The sequence below is a fragment of the Garra rufa genome, chromosome 19, assembly GCF_049309525.1.
Source record: "Garra rufa chromosome 19, GarRuf1.0, whole genome shotgun sequence".
NCBI classification, from domain to species: domain Eukaryota; kingdom Metazoa; phylum Chordata; class Actinopteri; order Cypriniformes; family Cyprinidae; genus Garra; species Garra rufa.
This window is the reverse complement of record NC_133379.1, coordinates 6,714,503-6,734,935: the sequence shown is the minus strand read 5'-3', so window position 1 is coordinate 6,734,935 and position 20,433 is coordinate 6,714,503. Positions and strand designations below refer to the sequence as shown.

The window sequence follows — 20,433 nt, the reverse complement described above, 5'->3', positions numbered from 1 at the left end:
AAAATAAAATATGAATTAATTATATAGGTTTACATTTTTTTCAAGCTGTAAACCTAATGTAAGTAGTATTTTGCAGCAGTGGTATCTTGTTTTTTTAATCTAATAGGACGATTTGAGACAAATATGATGTTATTTAATATAAAACTATGCAGATGGCGCTCTGTGGCGCGGCAGAAATTTGAACAGCTTCCTGAGTCGTAGCTGGGCGCCGCGGACAGACGCCGAATGGCGCCGCCGGTGTGCGTATGCTCATAGAAAACGTACTCGGTTACTTACGTAACCTCGGTTCTCTCTAGAGAGGGAACGAGTACTGCGTAAGAAGTATCTTACGCTAGGGGAAAATCCTTTTCTGCGAGATATTGAAGCCAAAAATTATCCTTAATTTTGAAATAATGTAAAGCGCGTTGCAGCAGCATACAGACATAGGCGAAACAGCTTGCGCGCCTATTGGCTGCTCTGCGGCAACTGCAGCAGCCTATTAGAGCGAGGCCTGACGCGACGCCAGATCCAATGGGGGCATTTCGCGCCCTTTGCGTCGCTTCGCGCCCTTTTCGTAGCTTCCCGCCTAAAAGGGCGTGGTCTAGGCCTATAAATATCGCTCATAGGCAGCTATTATCTGGTTTTTCATCATCAAAGCAACCAGAGCGTGCGCATGCACGGCAAGATACGCAGTACTCGTTCCCTCTCTAGAGAGAACCGAGGTTACGTAAGTAACCGAGTACGTTCTCTTACTAGAGGGAACGAGTACTGCGTAAGAAGTATCTTACGCTAGGGGACCCAGTGTAAAACGCCGTGCATGCTGAGATCTGACACCAAAGACCCAAGGGCGAAAGCCCGGGGTTCATACAGTTCATAATCACCTATAGAACTCACAGGGAGTCCGGGGAAGAGGGAGGGGCAACGCCGCACTCTTCCACATAGTGCAGCGTCACTCAGACGCTGAGTAAACGTACATACAGGGCGGGGTTACGGCCTGAGCTGACGTAAGAATAAGGGTCATCACACAGTTTGCCCAGACACATATTGTGCTGCTATTACTTTCACTGTCGACCCTAGAGCTGTGCTCAGTAGACGCAGCATTTCGAGCTGATAAATCAGGTCAGACAACACTGAATATCTAGACTGACAGCAGTCTGGCCTGTAAGGCGGGAACCTCCAGGTTGTAAAACCTTATAAATGTAGACGGAGAGGCCCAGCCCGCCGCCGTACAAATATCTTGTAAGGCAATCCCACTCGACCAAGCCCACGACGAGGCCACGCCCCTCGTGGAATGTGCTCTGACACCTAGCGGGCACTGCTTGCCCTTGGAAGCATATGCCAACGCAATAGCATCAACTATCCATCTGGATAGGCTGTGTTTCGAAGCGGCCAGTCCCTTTGGGCGCCCGTAAAACGAAACAAAAAGCTGATCTGTCTGTCTAAAAGCAGACGAGCGAGACACGTAAGCTCGTAATGCCCTGACTGGGCATAGGAGGTTCGCGTCCGTTTCCTCATCATTGACCGGTAGGGCTGACAGCGCGATGACCTGTGCCCTGAACGGTGTGTTGAGTGATTTTGGAACGTAACCATGCTTGGGTTTGAGTATGACTTTAGAGTCATTAGGTCCAAATTCCATGCACGTCGCGCTCACAGAGAGTGCGTGCAAATCCCCTATGCGCTTCACTGAAGCGAGAGCCAGCAGAAACACAGTCTTAAGAGACAGGTATTTCAAATCAATCGTCTGCAGAGGCTCGAATGGTCCGCCTTTCATGGCCTCTAGTACCACAGAAAGGTCCCATACGGGGACTGAGGGAGGTCTGGGGGGATTTAGTCTTCTAGCTCCCCTCAGGAAGCGAATAACTAAATCGTTCCTTCCTATTGACTGACCTAACGTTGCGCTCGAAAACGCCGTTATAGCCGCCACATAGACTTTGAGCGTGGACGGGGTTCTGCCCTTGTCCAGCAGCTCTTGTAGGAAGGAAAGCACCTCCATCACACCACAGTTAGTGGGTGACAAGCCGCGGGCTGCGCACCAGCCCGAAAACACTGACCATTTTGAGGAATAGAGCCGTCTCGTAGAAGGGGCTCTAGCCTGCGTGATCGTGTTTAATACTCCTTTTGGGAGTTCATCATATATTCGCTGGTGGCCCAGACATGAAGGGACCACAGCTCTGGGTGAGGGTGCCAAATCGAGCCGCTGGCCTGAGAGAGAAGGTCTCTCCTCACTGGTATCGGCCACGGGGCGGTGCTCGTCAGCTGCATCAGCGCTGGGAACCAGGGCTGGTTTTCCCAAAACGGCGCTATCAGCAGTATTGGACATCCTTTTTCCCTGACCCTCTCTATCACCTGAGGTAGGAGAGAGATGGGGGGAAAAGCATAGAGATGACGGCGGGGCCATTCGTGGGCCAGCGCGTCTCTGCTTTTTGAGTAAAATTCCTGACAGTGAGCGTTGTTCGGAGACGCAAAAAGGTCTATTTCCGCTTTGCCGAATTTTTTCCACAGCATTTGTACTGTCTGTGGGTGTAGAGACCATTCGCCTGCTGGAACATTGTTCCTGGACAGTCTGTCTGGTCCTATGTTCAGAAGCCCCGGCACATGCGCTGCTTTCAGCGAGCGCAGGTTGCGCTGAGCCCATACCAGGAGGCGTTCTGCAAGTCTGTATAGGTTTTTGGACCTGAGACCGCCCTGGCGATTTATATAGGAAACCACTGACATGTTGTCCGAGCGGACTAGTACATGGTTTCCTTTTATTTGGGGACAGAAGCGCGTCAGCGCGTTCTGTACTGCCAGCATTTCGAGGCAGTTGATATGTAGGAGCTTTTCCCGTTCTGACCACTGGCCAAAAGACGGTCTGCCCTCGAGCAGAGCCCCCCATCCCGAGGTTGACGCGTCCGTAGACACCACTTTTACTCTCGAGAAAGTCCCCAGGCTTACACCTGACTGGTACCAGTCGACTGCTTTCCACGGCTTCAGGGCTGTGATACATTTCTGATTGACCGTGATACGAAGCCGACCGGGCGCCCACGCTTGACGCGGGACGCGCGCTTTCAGCCAGAACTGCAGTGGACGCATACGCAGCAGACCCAGCTGCAGAACTGATGACGCTGAGGCCATGAGACCCAGCATTTTCTGAAATGTTTTGAGCGGGACAGACGCGCCGCAGCGGAACGAGCCCGCTGTGCGCTGAATGTCTGCTGCGCGCTGTGGTGACAGCCGCGCTATCATTGACAGCGAGTCCAATTCTGTGCCCAGGAAGGAAGTTTTCTGACTGGGGGACAGGGAGCTCTTCGCCCAATTGACTCTGAGACCCAAATTCTCGAGGTGATCGAGTAACATGGTCGTATGCTGTACAAGCACTGAGCGAGACTGCGCTAGAATCAGCCAATCGTCCAAATAGTTCAGTATGCGCACGCCTTTCAGTCTGAGAGGAACGAGCGCTGCGTCCATGCACTTTGTAAATGTACGGGGTGCCTGGGACAAACCGAACGGCAGGACTGTGTACTGATATGCCTGGCCCTCGAAGGCGAATCTCAAAAATCGCCTGTGACGTGACGCTATCTGTATTTGAAAATACGCGTCTTTCAGATCCACTGACACGAACCAGTCTCCTTGGCGAACTTGCGCGAGGATTTTTCTGGTCGTGAGCATCCTGAACCGACGCTTCACCAGCGCTTTGTTCAGTTGCCTTAGATCTAATATGGGTCTGTGACCCCCGTCTTTTTTCGGTACCAGGAAATATCTGCTGTACAACCCTCCTTCGCTTTGAGTTTGAGAGAGGGGCTCTATGACTCCTTTGCTCAATAGTTTCGCCACTTCGGCTCGAAGCAGTTGTGCTGCTTCTGTCTGCATTGTGGTCTCGACGCGCGCTGTATAGCGGCGCGGGCGTCGGTGAAACTGTAGCGAATAGCCTCCTTTTATAATGTCCAGCACCCATTTCGAAACCCCTGGAAGCTTTTCCCATGCGTTTGCATGAATAGCTAGAGGTTGAATACGAAACGCGCTCCGTTCTATCCGTAACGGAGTGGTTTCGGAGTGCTGTGGCACTAGAGACGTGCTGACATTCGAGGCGTGGGGCACGCTGATAGCGGGAACTATTATGTCTGTGTGTGGATGTGGTCGTGTGGCAACAGGCACATTTAACACACTGCAAACACCGTTCGCCTGCATGCACGTTAGTTTCGCTTTTACGGAAACCTTTTGACGTGCGTGATGTGATGTCTGTGGGCACTGTAAAGTGGGCACGTCTATCACCTGTGGAGCGCAATCGATCTGAGCCGATTTTATGTGCGCAGGGTCTGTCTGACATGTTGTGCTTGTGTGTAGAAATGGGCACTGAGTGGGCATTTTGACTACACTTGAAACACCATCGGCCGTGGCCGGTTGTGAAGCGCAATCGATTCGAGTCGATTTTATGTGCGCTTGACCTGTTAGACAGGGTGTGCTTATGTGTAGAAATGGGCACTGGGGAGTGGGCATTCTGACACGTGAAACACCATCGGCCGTGGCCGGGACACCAGAAAATACACTCTTTTTTGGATTTATCTGGGTAGCCGTGAGAACGGCTTTTGAGTACAGGCAAACGGGCGACAGAGCCGGTTTGTTGGCTGCAAAATACACTGGAACAGTCACAATACTTGGAACTGAACAAGCAAATACCTTTGGTGGGGGTCCGGCGACAGCGGGACTCGCGCACCGTCTTTTTCCTAGCTTTGTTAGGACTGCTTCGGAGGCTCAGGTTTCAAATCCAACCTGGGTCTCGGGCCGCGACCAGCGGGACGGCGGCCAGAAGAGCGGGAACGCGGTCTCGCGCCCTGCGCTCGGTGGCGCTGCGAAGCGGCAACAGCGGGCTGTGGCTGGGGTCGTGCGCTCTGCGCGGGCGGTTTCACACGGCCGGCTGCAGAGCTGGAGCGTTTCGGCAGGAAGTGCCTCATCGCCTGGGACGCCTTCTGTACCTCAGCGAATCTCTCTGCAAAGTCCTTGACAGAGGATCCAAAAAGGCCAGCGGGAGAGAGCGGAGCATCGAAGAACGCGGTGCGCTCAGACTCAGCCATCTCCGAAAGCGTCAGCCACAAATGCCTTTCGGCTACAGCGAGCGAAGCCATGTTGCGTCCGATGGCCTGTGCTGCAGACTTTGTAGCGCGGAGTGCGAGGTCCGTGGCGCTCCTTAGGTCCGGCACACAAATCGCGTCAGGGCCTTCCTCATCCATCCTTCGGAGGAGGTCAGCCTGAAAAACCTGCAGCGTGGCCATTGTGTGCAGCGCTGACGCTGCCTGCCCAGCGGCGGTGTAAGCGCGGCTGTGCAGGTTTGACGTCTGGCGACATGCTTTAGACGGCAGCGTCGACTTAGCACGCCGTCCAGCGGAGGGCGGGCACAAGTGGGCTGCTATCGCCTCCTCGACAGGCGGCAGAGAGAGGTATCCTTTTTTCTCGGCGCCGTCCACAGTGGAGAACGCTAGAGAAGAGGATGGGCGCACTCTCGCTGAGTAAGGGGCGCTCCAGGATTTAGCCAGTTCTTCGTGAAGCTCAGGAAGAAAAGGCGCTGGTTTGCACGCGCTCGAAGCGCGTTCCCCTTTCGGCAGAAAACAGCCGTCCAACCTGTTATGAGCGGGCTGCTCCGGTGAGGACCACTCGAGGCCAAGGCACGCCGTGGCCTGTGTCAGAATCCTCATCAGTTCTGCCTCGATCGAAGCTCTCGAGCCTGACGGAGCGTGGGCGGGGGGAGCGAGGTCCACAGAGCTCGTCCAATCCTCACTGCCTGACGCCAGAATAGAGCAGGAATCCTCCTCCTCCATAACTGTGCCCTCGTCAACCGTGTCGGTGCAAGCGGCGGCGGGCAGCGGCCACTTAACATCTGGGACGGAGGCTGACGAGATTGGTGAAGCTGGCGGGCGAACCGGCGAGCTTTGTCGGCTGGGGGGGGGTTCCGGTGCCCGCTGGGCACGGCGCTTCTTACGGCGCGACACCGTGGCGGGCGGGGGAGCAGATTCGGCGAAGAGTGCCAGGCGAGTCCTCAGAGTCGCCATCGGCAGTAGTTCACAATGAGGGCAGCCACCCTCAGCGAGCGCGAGCGCCGCGTGCTCCTCACCCAGGCAGGAAACGCAGACGATATGGCGGTCCCCGTCACTGAGTGTGGCTCTGCATGAGCCGCAGGAAGGCATCTTTAAAAAGACGCCTGCTCTTTTATAGAGAAGTGTGTATCGCAGCGGCGACACACACTTGAGATATTAAAGGATATGAGCGCCGGAAAGCGCAGCAGGAAGGCACGGAAGGCGGCGTGGCCAGCAGCTTCAGAGACTCGTCCCGCTGAGATGCTTGCAATCGACGGCGGCTTCTTCTCCGGCTCCAGCGATGCGTTTGCTTCGCTTGAAGGATGAAAAATCAGATAATAGCTGCCTATGAGCGATATTTATAGGCCTAGACCACGCCCTTTTAGGCGGGAAGCTACGAAAAGGGCGCGAAGCGACGCAAAGGGCGCGAAATGCCCCCATTGGATCTGGCGTCGCGTCAGGCCTCGCTCTAATAGGCTGCTGCAGTTGCCGCAGAGCAGCCAATAGGCGCGCAAGCTGTTTCGCCTATGTCTGTATGCTGCTGCAACGCGCTTTACATTATTTCAAAATTAAGGATAATTTTTGGCTTCAATATCTCGCAGAAAAGGATTTTCCCCTAGCGTAAGATACTTCTTACGCAGTACTCGTTCCCTCTAGTAAGAGAACAGCATATGCTGGTTAGGTATGTTTTGGTGCTGGGATGCTGGTTTTAGCTGGTTTATGCTGGCCCTTTGCTGGTTTATGCTGGTCCTTTGCTGGTTTATGCTGGTCCTTTGCTGGTTTATGCTGGCCCTTTGCTGGTCCTTTGCTGGTTTATGCTGGTCCTTTGCTGGTTTATGCTGGCCCTTTGCTGGTTTATGCTGGCCCTTTGCTGGTTTATGCTGATCCTTTGCTGGTTTATGCTGGCCCTTTGCTGGTCCTTTGCTGGTTTATGCTGGTCCTTTGCTGGTTTATGCTGGCCCTTTGCTGGTTTATGCTGGCCCTTTGCTGGTTTATGCTGGCCCTTTGCTGGTCCTTTGCTGGTTTATGCTGGTCCTTTGCTGGTTTATGCTGGCCCTTTGCTGGTTTATGCTGGCCCTTTGCTGGTCCTTTGCTGGTTTATGCTGGTCCTTTGCTGGTTTATGCTGGTCCTTTGCTGGTTTATGCTGGCCCTTTGCTGGTTTATGCTGGCCCTTTACTGGCCCTTTGCCGGTTTATGCTGGCCCTTTGCTGGTCCTTTGCTGGTTTATGCTGGTCCTTTGCTGGTTTATGCTGGCCCTTTGCTGGTCCTTTGCTGGTTTATGCTGGTCCTTTGCTGGTTTATGCTGGCCCTTTGCTGGTCCTTTGCTGGTTTATGCTGGTCCTTTGCTGGTTTATGCTGGCCCTTTGCTGGTTTATGCTGGCCCTTTGCTGGTTTATGCTGATCCTTTGCTGGTTTATGCTGGCCCTTTGCTGGTTTATGCTGGCCCTTTGCTGGTCCTTTGCTGGTTTATGCTGGTCCTTTGCTGGTTTATGCTGGTCCTTTGCTGGTTTATGCTGGCCCTTTGCTGGTTTATGCTGGCCCTTTACTGGCCCTTTGCCGGTTTATGCTGGCCCTTTGCTGGTCCTTTGCTGGTTTATGCTGGTCCTTTGCTGGTTTATGCTGGCCCTTTGCTGGTCCTTTGCTGGTTTATGCTGGTCCTTTGCTGGTTTATGCTGGCCCTTTGCTGGTCCTTTGCTGGTTTATGCTGGTCCTTTGCTGGTTTATGCTGGCCCTTTGCTGGTTTATGCTGGCCCTTTGCTGGTTTATGCTGATCCTTTGCTGGTTTATGCTGATCCTTTGCTGGTTTATGCTGGCCCTTTGCTGGTCCTTTGCTGGTTTATGCTGGTCCTTTGCTGGTTTATGCTGGTCCTTTGCTTTTTTATGCTGGCCCTTTGCTGGTCCTTTGCTGGTTTATGCTGGTCCTTTGCTGGTTTATGCTGGCCCTTTGCTGGTTTATGCTGGTCCTTTGCTGGTTTATGCTGGTCCTTTGCTGGTTTATGCTGGCCCTTTGCTGGTTTATGCTGGCCCTTTGCTGGTTTATGCTGGCCCTTTGCTGGTTTATGCTGGTCCTTTGCTGGTTTATGCTGGCCCTTTGCTGGTCCTTTGCTGGTTTATGCTGGTCCTTTGCTGGTTTATGCTGGTCCTTTGCTGGTTTATGCTGGTCCTTTGCTGGTTTATGCTGGCCCTTTGCTGGTTTATGCTGGTCCTTTGCTGGTTTATGCTGGTCCTTGACCAGCAACATGACCAGCATAAACCAGCAAAGGACTGGCATAAACCAGCTAAAACCAGCATCCCAGCACCAAAACATACCTAACCAGCATATGCTGTTTTTTTCAGCAGGGTGATGTCACATGGACTATTTTAAAGCATTAGTTCACTTCCATAACAAAAATGTACAGATAATGTACTCACCCCTTGTCATCCAAGATGTTAATTTCTTTCTTTCTTCAGTCGTAAAGAAATTATGTTTTTTGAGGAAAACATTTCAGGACTGGTGCCCCCAAGTTTAAACTCCCAAAATGCAGTTTAAATGCAGATTCAAAGGGCTCTAAACCCAGCCGAGGAAGAAGGGTCTTATCTAGTGAAACGATTATTTTCAAAACAAATTGACAATTTATATACTTTTTAACCTCTAATGTTTGTCTTGTCTCATATCTGTGATGCGCATGTGTAGTCTGTGTAATCCGGGTCAATCCAGTTAGGGTATGTCGAAAAACTCCCATCTCGTTTTTTTCTTCAACTTAAAATCGTCCTACAATGCTGTTTTACCATTTTTTGTAAAGGCTGTTTGATCTTTGTATGTTCACTTTGTTAACACTGGGTAGGTACTTCTGCAGCAATGTAGGATGGTTTTAAAGTTGGGGAAGAAAATGGGATGGGACTTTTTCGACATACCTTAACTGTATTGACCCGGATTGCACAGAGTACGCATTCACATTGCAGAGACACGAGACTAGATGAGCATAAAAAGTATATAAATTGTCAATTTGTTTAGAAAACAACCGATCGAACCAACCCTTCTTCCTCAGCTGGGATCGTTTAGAGCCTTTTGAAGCTACTGCAACTGCATTTTGGTAGTCTCAGTTTGGGGGCACCATACATGTTAATTATATGGAGAGAAATGCTTAAAACGTTTTCCTCAAAAAACATAATTTCTTTACAACTAAATAAAGAAAGACATGAACATCTTGGATGACAAGGGGGTGAGTACATTATCTGTAAAATGTTTGTTCTGGATTTAAACTAATCCTTTAACAATGTCTTTTCTGGGCCTTGAATGTGGTAGTTGTGTTGCTGTCTTTTCAGGGTCAGAAAGCTCTCGGATTTCATCAAAAATATCTTAATTTGTGTTCCGAAGATGAATGAAGGTCTGGTTTGGAATGACATGAGGATGAGTTAATAAAGACAGAATTAAAATTTTTGGGTGAACTATCCCTTTAACACAAGCTTGAGATATTGTCAAGTTTTATTTAAAACATGCAGTAATATCAGTAATACCCCCCTTTTTAATAAATAGAAGTAGAGAAATTGTATATCAAAATATTGTAACTTTCAGGGAAAATGTTTTTTTTTTTTTGAAAAGAGTCTAAAAGAGACATTGATGATGCTAAAGTCAAGCAACCGTGGTGTAGTTTACTTATAGCCTAAATTTAACTTTTTACTTCTGGTGATTATATTTCGGCATCAGAATTCATAAGTTCATTTGTAAAGAATATCATAATTAGCTATATGTATTTCAAAAATAATTTGTTAGTTAAAGACCTTTGTTTTCAGTCATCCAAAAGCCAATTAAAAATCCTATTGGGTTTTTGTTGAGGGAATTGGGGTGATACTAACTTTTTTTCTGGTCTACAAAAGTATGTCTGCAGCAGTCTACAGTTCAGGTCAAAAGTTTACATCCCCCTTTCAAAATCTGCAAAAAGTTAATTTTTTTTATAAATAAGAGGAAGAATCCTTAAAATAAGAGGATCATACAAAATGCATATTATTGTATATTTTACATAATATTTGTTTACATGTAGTCCACAAGAGAAATAATAGGATTTATACAAATGACCCTGTTCAAAAGTTTACATACCCTTGATTCTTAATACTGTGTTGTTAACTGAATGATCCACAGCTGTATTTTTTTTTTTTTTTTTTTTTTGTTTAGTGATAGTTGTTCAAGAGTCCCTTGTTTGTCCTGAACAGTTAAACTGTGCGCTGTTATTCCAAAAAATCCTTTAGGTTCCACATATTATTTGGTTTTTCAGTATTTTTGTGCACTTGAACCCTTTTCAACAATGACTGTATAATTTTGAGATCCATCTTTTCACACTGAGAATAACTGAGGCACTCATATGCAACTATTGCAGAAGGTTTAAATGCTCACTGATGCTCCAGAAAGAAAAACGATGCATTAAGAGACAGGGGTGTAAACTTTTAAACAGAATGAGCGATGTGTAGATTTTTCTAATTTTGCCTAACTATCATATTTTTTTCATTTAGTTGTGCCCTTCAGAAGATACAGTAGCTACTTACATGTTTCCTAGAGGACAAAATAAGCAAAGTAACACTGTTTTCGAATTCAAAATCTTTAAATTTTTCATTTACCAGCTCCTAATGCATGGTTTTTCCTTCTGAAGCATCTGTGGGCATTTGAAGCTTCTGTAATAGTTGCATATGAGTCTGTCAGTTGTCCTCAGTGTGAAAAGATGGATTTCAAAACCATACAGTCATTTTAGGAAAAGGTTCAAATAAACAAAAATGATGAAAAACTAAAGAATTTGTGGGATGTGAATGTTTTTTTCTGAAGAACAGCAGGCAATTTAACTTTTCAGGATAAACAAGGGACTCATAAAAAACTATAACTAAATAAACAGTTGTTGATCATTCAGGTAACAACAAAGTATTAAGAATCTAGGGGATGTAAACTTTTGAACTGGGTCATTTTTATAAATTCAACAATTATTTTCTTTTGTGGACTATATATAATTTTTTTAAATGAAATATCTTAATTAGTACTAAATAAAAAATAACATGAATTTTGTATGATCCCTCTTATTTTGCTAAAATATTACAAATTTGGCAGATTCTGAAAGAGGGATGTAAACTTTTGACCTCAACTGTATGTCAAAAATAGCTATGCACCTTATGAAATAAATGTATTAACATTTAATGTTTCCTTTGTTCCCACAGGGGACCAGTACTACCAGTATGAGTTCAAACACCAACCGTCCCATGAAGAATGTGACCGCATGACCAAATCCTCACCCTCTGTTGCCTTCACACGTTATACAAACCTGTATTGTGATTTGGATGATCTGTTTGGAATGCTCTTTCAAGGCAGTACGTCTGTGTGCATATGTTTGTTTTTTTTTTTTTCATTAAGCAGGGGGTTTAATAAATTGCTGAATTATTCACTGTCCACCCAGTTCAGCATCACAAAGGGCCACGTTTCATTTCCAAAGACTGGATTGGCATCAAACCTCCTATAGATGCAACAATAGTTGGCCGACTGTACGTCAACCCTGGTCCCTCACCATCTCCAGCCACCAGTGTAAGCAAAGGCCAAACGGGACGGAGAAAGAAGACCAGGGGTCGGGGAGCCAGAGTGAGCCGCTCGCTCTTCTGGGAAGACTTTGGATTGGACTATGAAGAAAGGTTTGAATTACTGAGGTTTGTTGACACAACTTTTGGACATTGAGGTGTAAATTATATCTGTATAAATATCTGGTTTATAGGTATTTTGGAGCAGAGAAGCGTGGTAAGAACCAGAAAAAAGGTCGTGGAAGACGTCCATCTTGGTTTGACATGAGCTATGACCCAGATGATTACATAGAGGTGGAGACTGTCCGTGAGAAGGCCACACCTGTGCAGAATGTCTACTTCTTTAAGAAAGGTACTTCAGACAATGATGATGTTCTGTTCATTCTCTTTTTAGAGTACATCATTAAAAAAAAAAATCAAAACTGTTTTCTTGTCTTACCCTGATTCACCATAGTACGTCTAGATTAATGACTTATATTTTGAGCTGTTGGGACAGATTTGGTTGAAAAATTCAGGTTTGCATCATGAAAAAAATGTTTTATTTTTTTCCTTAAGAAGTTATTTTAAAATGCAATAACATTTCACAATATTACTGTTTTAATGTGTTTTGATCAAATAAATGCTGCCTTGGGTAAACATTCATTACTGAATATTGTATATGTATTTTTACAATATTTGTATTAATATTGTGGTATTTCCCCTCTAGATAAATACTACAGGGTGGACCTGCAGAGCAAACGGATTGACTACGTAAATCCTCCATACCCAAGATCCATTGGCAAATATTGGTTGGGATGTAAAGAAAAGGACTTAGCAGAAAAAAGATAAGAAACAAGGTTTCTGTATTTGAGTTGGTAATGAAGATTTAAATTGTATTGCTTAATTAGATGCCAGTGATGAGGATTAATCATTGCTGCCAATATTATAGTTCTCTAAGCATTCCGGATATGTTACATTACAGTAATGCTGACAATAGTTTTGCTTGCATTAGGGAAACGACCTTATTACAATGATTCAATAAGATACAATGATCTTGATTGAACTTTTGAACTGTTCTTGTTATAAGTTTGGTAATACTGAATAATAAACAGTACAAACAGTATTGTGTTATTTTCTTAATTTGTCTTAACATATTTTAAAGCAGTATTTTGTAAGATGAATATCTGGTTTAGCATGCTGGTCAGCAATTTATAATAAGCATTATGTAGTGCAAAAAAAGTTTAAAAATTTTTTTTATTCAAAATAAGATTCATTCAAAGTTCTCACCATATGATATTATGCAGAATTTGTTGATTAATCTACAATAAATAAATAGTTTTTTATTTACTTCATTAAAATTTATCAGATGATCTAATGTATGAAACATAATTTTACAGAGATGCAAACTGCATACCTGAATATAAACAGAAAGATGGTTAACGAGGAATCAACTTTTAAGGAACAAAATAAAAAAGTACAAAAATATGAAAAAAAGAGAGTCAGAGAAAAAAAATCAAAGAATAATGCATACCTCAAAGAGGGTAATAGTGCTCCTGTAAGCATTTTAAGTATCTTGAAGTGCAATTTGTTTTTTCCCTAAGATCATAAACAAGCTAAATTAAAAGGAGAAATATATTTTCTCATGAACCTATAGGAAATTATGAAAATTCTCAGTCTACTAGGTATATCTCGAAAAGAGCTGGTAGGACAAATGTAAGCTTAGTTATAAAGATATGGAAGAGGAAGTTCCTCTAAATGCACATCCTTCAACTTCTGTCTATCCTGATGACAACAACATCCTCTAGTGGCACAAATGAGTGTGGCACTCATAGAGAGCAGTTGTATGGCCACTAAGAGTTGACTTAGTGTAAGAGCATTAAGCTATAAGTAGTGAACACCACTTCACCAGCAAAAGAAAATGCCATGCACTTCTGAATATGTTTATCATAAGATGTTGTGCAACTGTTGTCTAATAATGAAAGCAAGTGTTGGAATCATCAAATTTCTGCATTTAACCACCATTTGCCTCCAGCAAACTTCCAAAACTAGATGTTAAAATAAATATTCTTTTCTCATAGTCCTTTTATCACTTTTCTTGAGATGTGACATAAAAAATATTTGCAGACAGAAAATTGTCTATTTAGAATGTCTATTTACCGATTTTTTTTTATTCAAAGTGATTTCTTAACATTGTAACACAGCAAGCAATTTCTCATAAGAACCAACAAAATCTGCAGTTGACAGTGCCTAGTTTCGAGTAAAAGCTAGAGCACGAGCAAGTAATATGATCTAATAAAAGCTAAGTCACTTTTATCAGAGGGTTGTTCTGAATGGGTAAAGTCTGAGTGATAACAAGAGATCCTCTGAAGAATGCTGACAGCAGCATGTCACATGAGGTTTAACATACTTTCACCGTTATATAACTGATTTTAACTTGAGTTAGATGATAAGATGATAACTAAGAAATCTCATATCAACACTTTCGATGAATGGCTGTGCTATTTTTAATTTTGTCATTTTACCTAAATATCAATATATGTAAGATTTAGTCAGTTGAAACAATCTAATCTAATTGGAAAGTAAACAATCTAATCTAATTGGAAAATAGTAATCTATGAAATTGACTTATGTTAAAGGAACCGTATGTAGGATTGTGGCCAAAACTGGTACTGCAATCACTTTCAAAATACTGTAGAACGGTGTATCCCCTCCCTCTCCCCCCTGACTCGAGGTTGCCATCCAAGCTGCAGGATCCAGCAGGAACGTAGGCTGCTACAAGGAGCTTCCAATGGCAAGTGACGAGTCCTACACAGTATTTTTTTTTCTTCTGTTGCTTCACGAGAGATGTTTTGCGAAGTAATTATGTATCGCAAAAATTTACTAATGGTGATTAGCCAATTATTTCGTAAAGATGTACTGTAACAACGTGTCTACACCGGACGCGAGCTGCGCGGGGCGACGCGACCAATACAATAGAACCTATTATGCTGTCTACACTGGATGCGGCGCGACACGGCAGTAATCTGCTGCCGCGTTCTATTTATGACGTGCTCACACAAAGTTTAAATGATTTGCAATGGTCGCTTTGTTGTGTCCAATGTAGACAGATTTTAGCTGTTGCGGCGCGACAACTGTCGCGTCCGGTGTAGACACGGTGTTATACCACATTTCAGTCGGAACATAGATTGTTTTCATACCCTGCTAGTGGTGCAATATAAAGCTTTTTATGAACGCATTTAGCACGGCCGACCGTGGAAAATCCACTGTGTATGGAAGCAAAGTTAGCAAAACATAGATGAATCTTACTTGTCCAGGAGAAAACTAGCAACGTTGGCGTCTGTCTTCAAATTCTTCACCGTTTTCAGCCATCTCCATCTTTCAAAGGCATCTCCTATACAAATCCTTGTTTTATTTTCGGACTTTGTCACGACGTATTTCGGATTCATAACGAGGTCTTTTAGGTTTGTAAGGTTATACATGTTTTATCCGACACGTTCATAGCTGCAGCTGTAACAGAGCTGGAAACCCGGATGACAAAACTCTACTGACTTCGTGATTGGTAGATAGCTGGAGGTTGGCGCCTCAGACCAAAACACAAAATGACAACAATAACATCAGTTGTGGGCTGCAACTCTCACTTTTAAATGACAATATCCTGGCCGGACCACTGTTGTCAGTGATATAAGTATTTGAAATGAACATGATTTCTTAATGTCTAGTGACATGTACTTGGTTAAATCACATTTACCACACTGTGGGTATAACAGACCGGTGGGGAAGCACAATCTGATTCCTCTGAGAACACTGAATCCTCCGAGACATGGGTTCTCTCAGTGGTCCATCAATGAAACGTGGCTAGAATTGAGGCATACTCTCATGCTGTCCTGAGACACCAACCTGGTTCTCACTAGTGCCTTCAGGGACCAGGTGGTGATCCTGTGAGCTATCCCTCCTGACGAGGGAGACTCAAACCAGACGGCAGAAGGGAAAAGCTGTCTCTAAATACAAAATCTCGATGCGATTCTCATGGCTAATTAGGTCACAGAATTACCATGCCCCTTGGAAGTGAGCACACTCAACCATAAGTGTTGCTGCATCGTCTGCTTTTATCAAATGGTGCCTCATTAGCAGACATTTGTAGAGCTATGGGATGGGCTACACCTTATACATATGCCAGATTTTACAATATGCAAATGGAACCACTTTTATCCAGAGTTCTGGGTACTAACACTTTAATTCAGATGCCTGGTAAGGTGCAGAGCTTGCATTTAGTGCCTTTCCCCTCTCTGAGGTGATAATGTGTGCTTTTGAGTCCAGTTTCAGTTCATCCTCATGAACCCTGGACTACCCTCTCCATCAGCCTAGCACGCTCACATTGTGTTTTGCAGAGTAACTTGCTGCATAATCCATTACCCCTCTAGTATCCCAAGAGTGAACTCTTGTATTAGTTATCAGTTAGTTCATATCATATCAGTTAACTCTCGGTTAGTTCTCCATATGTCTTCCACTGCTCCTTACCATGCTACTGTGTTTGTTTGTTCTACCCTTATGTGGAGCCCACCATACAAACCTCTCCTACATAGTACTTGCTTTAGCAAATCCACAGGATGCATCTCCACATGTCAACTCCCTTTGGGTAAGATGTAGTTTCAGTAGTGTTCTTCTCTCGCTTGAGGACGTGAAGACTTCCTAACAACCAGGTGCACCAGCCACTGAATTTTTATTAGTATTTATAAGTAGAAAAGGCTTCCAGATGACGCTAGCATTCTACTTTCCCAGGTGAAGAAGAAGGTCATACCTCCTTGGCACTAGAACATTCCAAGGAGGAGAGGTGCATTTGTGGCTTGTATTAAAGGGACACCTAGTGTTGGAACTTCTATCTCTGTCTGTCTCTGTTACATATGGTAACCCTAGATACCATATGGAGGGAATGGATATGCTGTGTCTGTTATGCCACAATTCCTACCTGCCACTGAGAGCGTTGAGATGCTTTCTTGAACTCCTCAGAACACAACGAGCTATGCAAATTTTTGCTTGCCAATTTCATTTGCCTTTTTTCAATGATGTCAGTGGTGTCTGGGTTCCCAAGTGCGACCCCTAGTGTTGTAACTTTGAAACCATGTCACCATTCCGTCAATCAGGGTACAAGGGTTACCATACCTGAGACTTTTTTTTGTCCCCCAGAACTGGGACACAAGGCACCATGCCATGTTGTTATTAGTATTATTGTTTTAAAATTGAATACTTTTTGTAATTAATGGGGTTATTCTATTTTTTTTATTTATTAGATATAATTTGCTTTTCTTGAAAACCTACAGATTTATTGAGTGAAATCATTTCATTTGCATTTGTAGTGTTGCTATTATGACATATCTTCAATTAAAAGATGTTAAAGAATTAAATATGTGAATATTATTATGCCTGTACATGAGTCATAGTATAAATTTACCTTTAGATGAATCTCTTTTACTAGGATTCTGCTTTGTCTTGCATTGGTTAAATTAATTATTTAACTAAATTGTCAAAACACAAATGTACAAAATACAACTTGCTCCAGACCTACCAAACCTGTATAAGTTTCTTTCTTTCTATGGTATAAGGAAGAATGTTAAGTGGTAAACAAACAGTTTGCAGTATCCATTGACATCCATTGTATGGAAAAAATACAATGGAAGTCAAAGTCTACTGTTTGGCTACCTTTCTTAAAATGATGTTCTTTTGTGATCAGCAATTCATTTCAGGATTCTGATGCTTCCACAGTCTTAAAACAACCCACAAAGTTATTTTTTGTGTGTGTCTAGCTAGTCTATGAGTGCATATATGCCTGGTATGTGGGAATATGTGTGTGTTTGCCTTCATACAATTTCTTTCCAATGGATCCTCTGTCTTTTCCCGCTCCCGGGGCACGGCACTGTCACAATGGTGCTAATGACGTGTCATCGCAGCTGTGTTCCTCTCCCTTCAGTCTGCAAACACCTGAGGCTGTCTTTTTGTTTGATGTGGAAACATCCACCATTTATTCTGACAGTTTGAGGAAATATTTCAAGGAGTTTGACCAGTTTTCATACTTTAGAGGTATAATGCTACCGAGAAGAATTTTTGATACAATGCCAAAATTATGCCACAGAGATCCACCTGAAAGAGAAGGAGCTATGATTGATTATGCACTGAGTTCTGAGGAACTATTTTCACAGCTGGTGAAGAGCTGGGCAAAATGTGTTAGAATTTTAAAAGAAGTTTAGTAAGTTAAATTCGACATGTACAATACAAATAAAAAACTAAGTATTTCTCAAGTAATTTCAATTCATTTGCATCTCTTATCTGTACAAAAATTCTGTGGTGTAGTAAATACTACAGAAAAACAAATGGGATTTCTACATGAAAAAGGTTAGTTCAGGCAATAATAAAAAAACAAGGGTGTAAAATTTTAACCTACTTAACTTTCCTGATACTGGTGTTCCCATCATACACTGGGGCATGAATAATTAATAATGCTGATTTTTCCCCCCAGTTTTCCAGCTGTATTTACAAAGTTTTATCATTGCTTTTGTTGTTAGATTTAGTAACCTGTGATTTCTACATGACATCTATTTTAGATGTTTCAAAGGCAAATCCTAGGGTTGTAAATGGACCTGTAAAACCATTTCTGGAGATTTTTTGCCCTTTCCTATGCCATATACCTTCTATGTAGATATCAGAGAACAATTTTAGATATTCTCTCAATGCATTCTATGGCACCTTTAAAAACATGGTTTAATTAGGTGCTATATTAAGTCAAATAAAGTATCACCAAGTAAATTACTCAGACTTTTACTGACCAAGCTAAAGTTAAAGAGCAGTAGCAGTAAAATTTACTTAAAATGTGTTAACCTTTTTTTAAGTAAATACTACAAGTTCATTTAGTGCATTCAAAAATTTAACGTAACCCTAGTACATAACAACAAGGTTGCTAAAACAAGTGATCGCTAGTATCTGATAACATGTAATCTGGATTATATATCAGATTCCAAAAATGAAGTACTTGTAGTTAATTATATTTCAGATAAATAAATTTTAAAATACTTGTAATCAGACTACAGTTACATTTTATTAAATGATTACATATTATTCACTCAACAGCAGTAAATTAATCAAAATCTTCTTTTTCATCTTTTGAATTTACTTTTCTAAAATAGCCTACTGATTATATTTATTCAGAAAGTCACTAGTCAGGTTCTGTAATTACATAGAAAATTGAGAGGCCACACAAAATTCGAGCACTGGATTTACACAATTTCAATTGTAGTCTGATTATATTATCTAAAATGTGTTATGCAATGGATTACATTACTAACTAAATTTTTTTGCCATGTCATTTGGAATCAGTGACAGACTGCGATTCGTAAGCCATCTACCCATCACTGGACACTGCTAAGAGTGACTGGCATAAAAAGTGACCAATTATCATGCTGTTTGTTTTCCGCTGACCTGAAAATATAGATGACTTAAAGGTTGTATCAGCGATTTCCAACCAATCAGCGTCAGGGGTTTGGTGTTGTGGACTTTCCTACTGGTGCAGGGATGTGAGGGAGGCGGAGCGAAAGTCCACAACACCAAACCCCTGACGCTGATTGGTTGGAACACTGTTTGTTTATCTGTGGAAAGGTTGGTAGTGCCGATTGTTTTTTTGGCATATCTCGGACCCTAGGCTGACCAGAGAGACGCGTTTTTTTCACAGACAATTTATGGGGCAGTTAGCGAGCGGATCGTGATGAAAGGTCAGCTGAATTTGACACTTTATGTTTCAGGCTAGAAATCGCTGATACAACCTTTAAGTCTAGCAAAAAGCCTCAACAGTTGAATTCAGTTGACTAACTTTTTTTTTACTTAAATGTAGCTAAAATAAATTGATTGCAACCACTTACCTTAAAAAAATTTAGTAAATTTAATTAATCTTTTTTTTTTTTTTTTTTAGTGAAGGATTAGCTACCATTGCAGAATCAAATGATTTAATATTAACATCAAATTCTTTTGCTCTGTAGCCTCTACTGTCTGGCTAGTATTAGTTTACAATAATGTTTATTCATGATTTACACATTTAACCCTATTGGTTACATTTGTAACAGATGTTTAAAGTGTTGCCTTATTGTTTGCCATTTTCTCTTGGATTAAATATTGACTTTACCATCAACCAAGAGTAAGTCACATGGAGTATTTACAGTCAAGCCAATCAACCAGCAAGGTTTTTTTTTTTTGACCGGAAATGACACAGGCTTCTCCCAAAAACTAATAAGACGATGTACAAGAGGCATCATTGTGTAAAAAGATATTTCTCAGCTTTTATTTACATTTGAGCAAAAAGTGGCATGTCCAAAATTATTCATACCCTTTGCAAACTGTCACAGTCTATGGGAAAATCCAAAGTTCTGTACCTTTCCAAATAGTCCAAGCTGTTCTAAAGCATCCTAATTACCCTGATTCATTGGGAACAGCTGTTTTAATCAACTCAACGGGTGAAAAACAGAAGCTCTCTGCTGTTGGTTTGTGGACAGTCATGGCTAAGACAAAGGAGCGCACTGAGGAACTGCAGCTGCGCATTGTAACTGCTCATAAGTCAGGAAAGGGCTATAAGACCATATCTAAATGTTTTGAAGTTCCAGTGGCTACAGTGCAAAGTATTATTAAAAAATACAAGACGTTCTGCACTGTGAAAAATCTCAGAGGACATGGTCGGAAGCCAAAAGTGACACCTGTGCTGGCCAGGAGGATAATGAGAGAGGTAAAAAAGAATCACAAAGATCACAAAGATCACCACCAAGGAATCACAAAGATCACCACCAAGGCCATCCTGATGAATTTGGGTTCTGCTGATGGCAACATCTCAGAGCAGACAGGCCAACAGACACTGCACACCGCTAG

At 43.1% G+C, this 20,433-nt stretch overlaps 1 protein-coding gene across 1 annotated transcript; it reads left to right on the top strand.

Moving 5' to 3' along the window:
• Positions 1 to 11,173: 11,173 nt before the first annotated feature.
• LOC141292475 (vitronectin-like) lies at positions 11,174 to 12,658 on the top strand. The gene is made up of 4 exons (XM_073824492.1): positions 11,174 to 11,355; positions 11,442 to 11,670; positions 11,751 to 11,908; positions 12,263 to 12,658. Exons 1-4 carry the CDS (start codon positions 11,265 to 11,267, stop codon positions 12,382 to 12,384), a joined length of 600 nt encoding a protein of 199 aa, XP_073680593.1. The 5' UTR covers positions 11,174 to 11,264; the 3' UTR covers positions 12,385 to 12,658.
• Positions 12,659 to 20,433: the final 7,775 nt, after the last annotated feature.

Excerpts from the sequence above, each read along its gene's own strand:
- LOC141292475 (XM_073824492.1), top strand. The coding sequence starts at position 11,265 with ATGACCAAATCCTCACCCTCTGTTGCCTTCACACGTTATACAAACCTG. Across the intron at positions 11,671-11,750 it reads GGATTGGACTATGAAGAAAG|GTATTTTGGAGCAGAGAAGC; the intron begins GTTTGAATTACT and ends TCTGGTTTATAG. Across the intron at positions 11,909-12,262 it reads TGTCTACTTCTTTAAGAAAG|ATAAATACTACAGGGTGGAC; the intron begins GTACTTCAGACA and ends TTTCCCCTCTAG.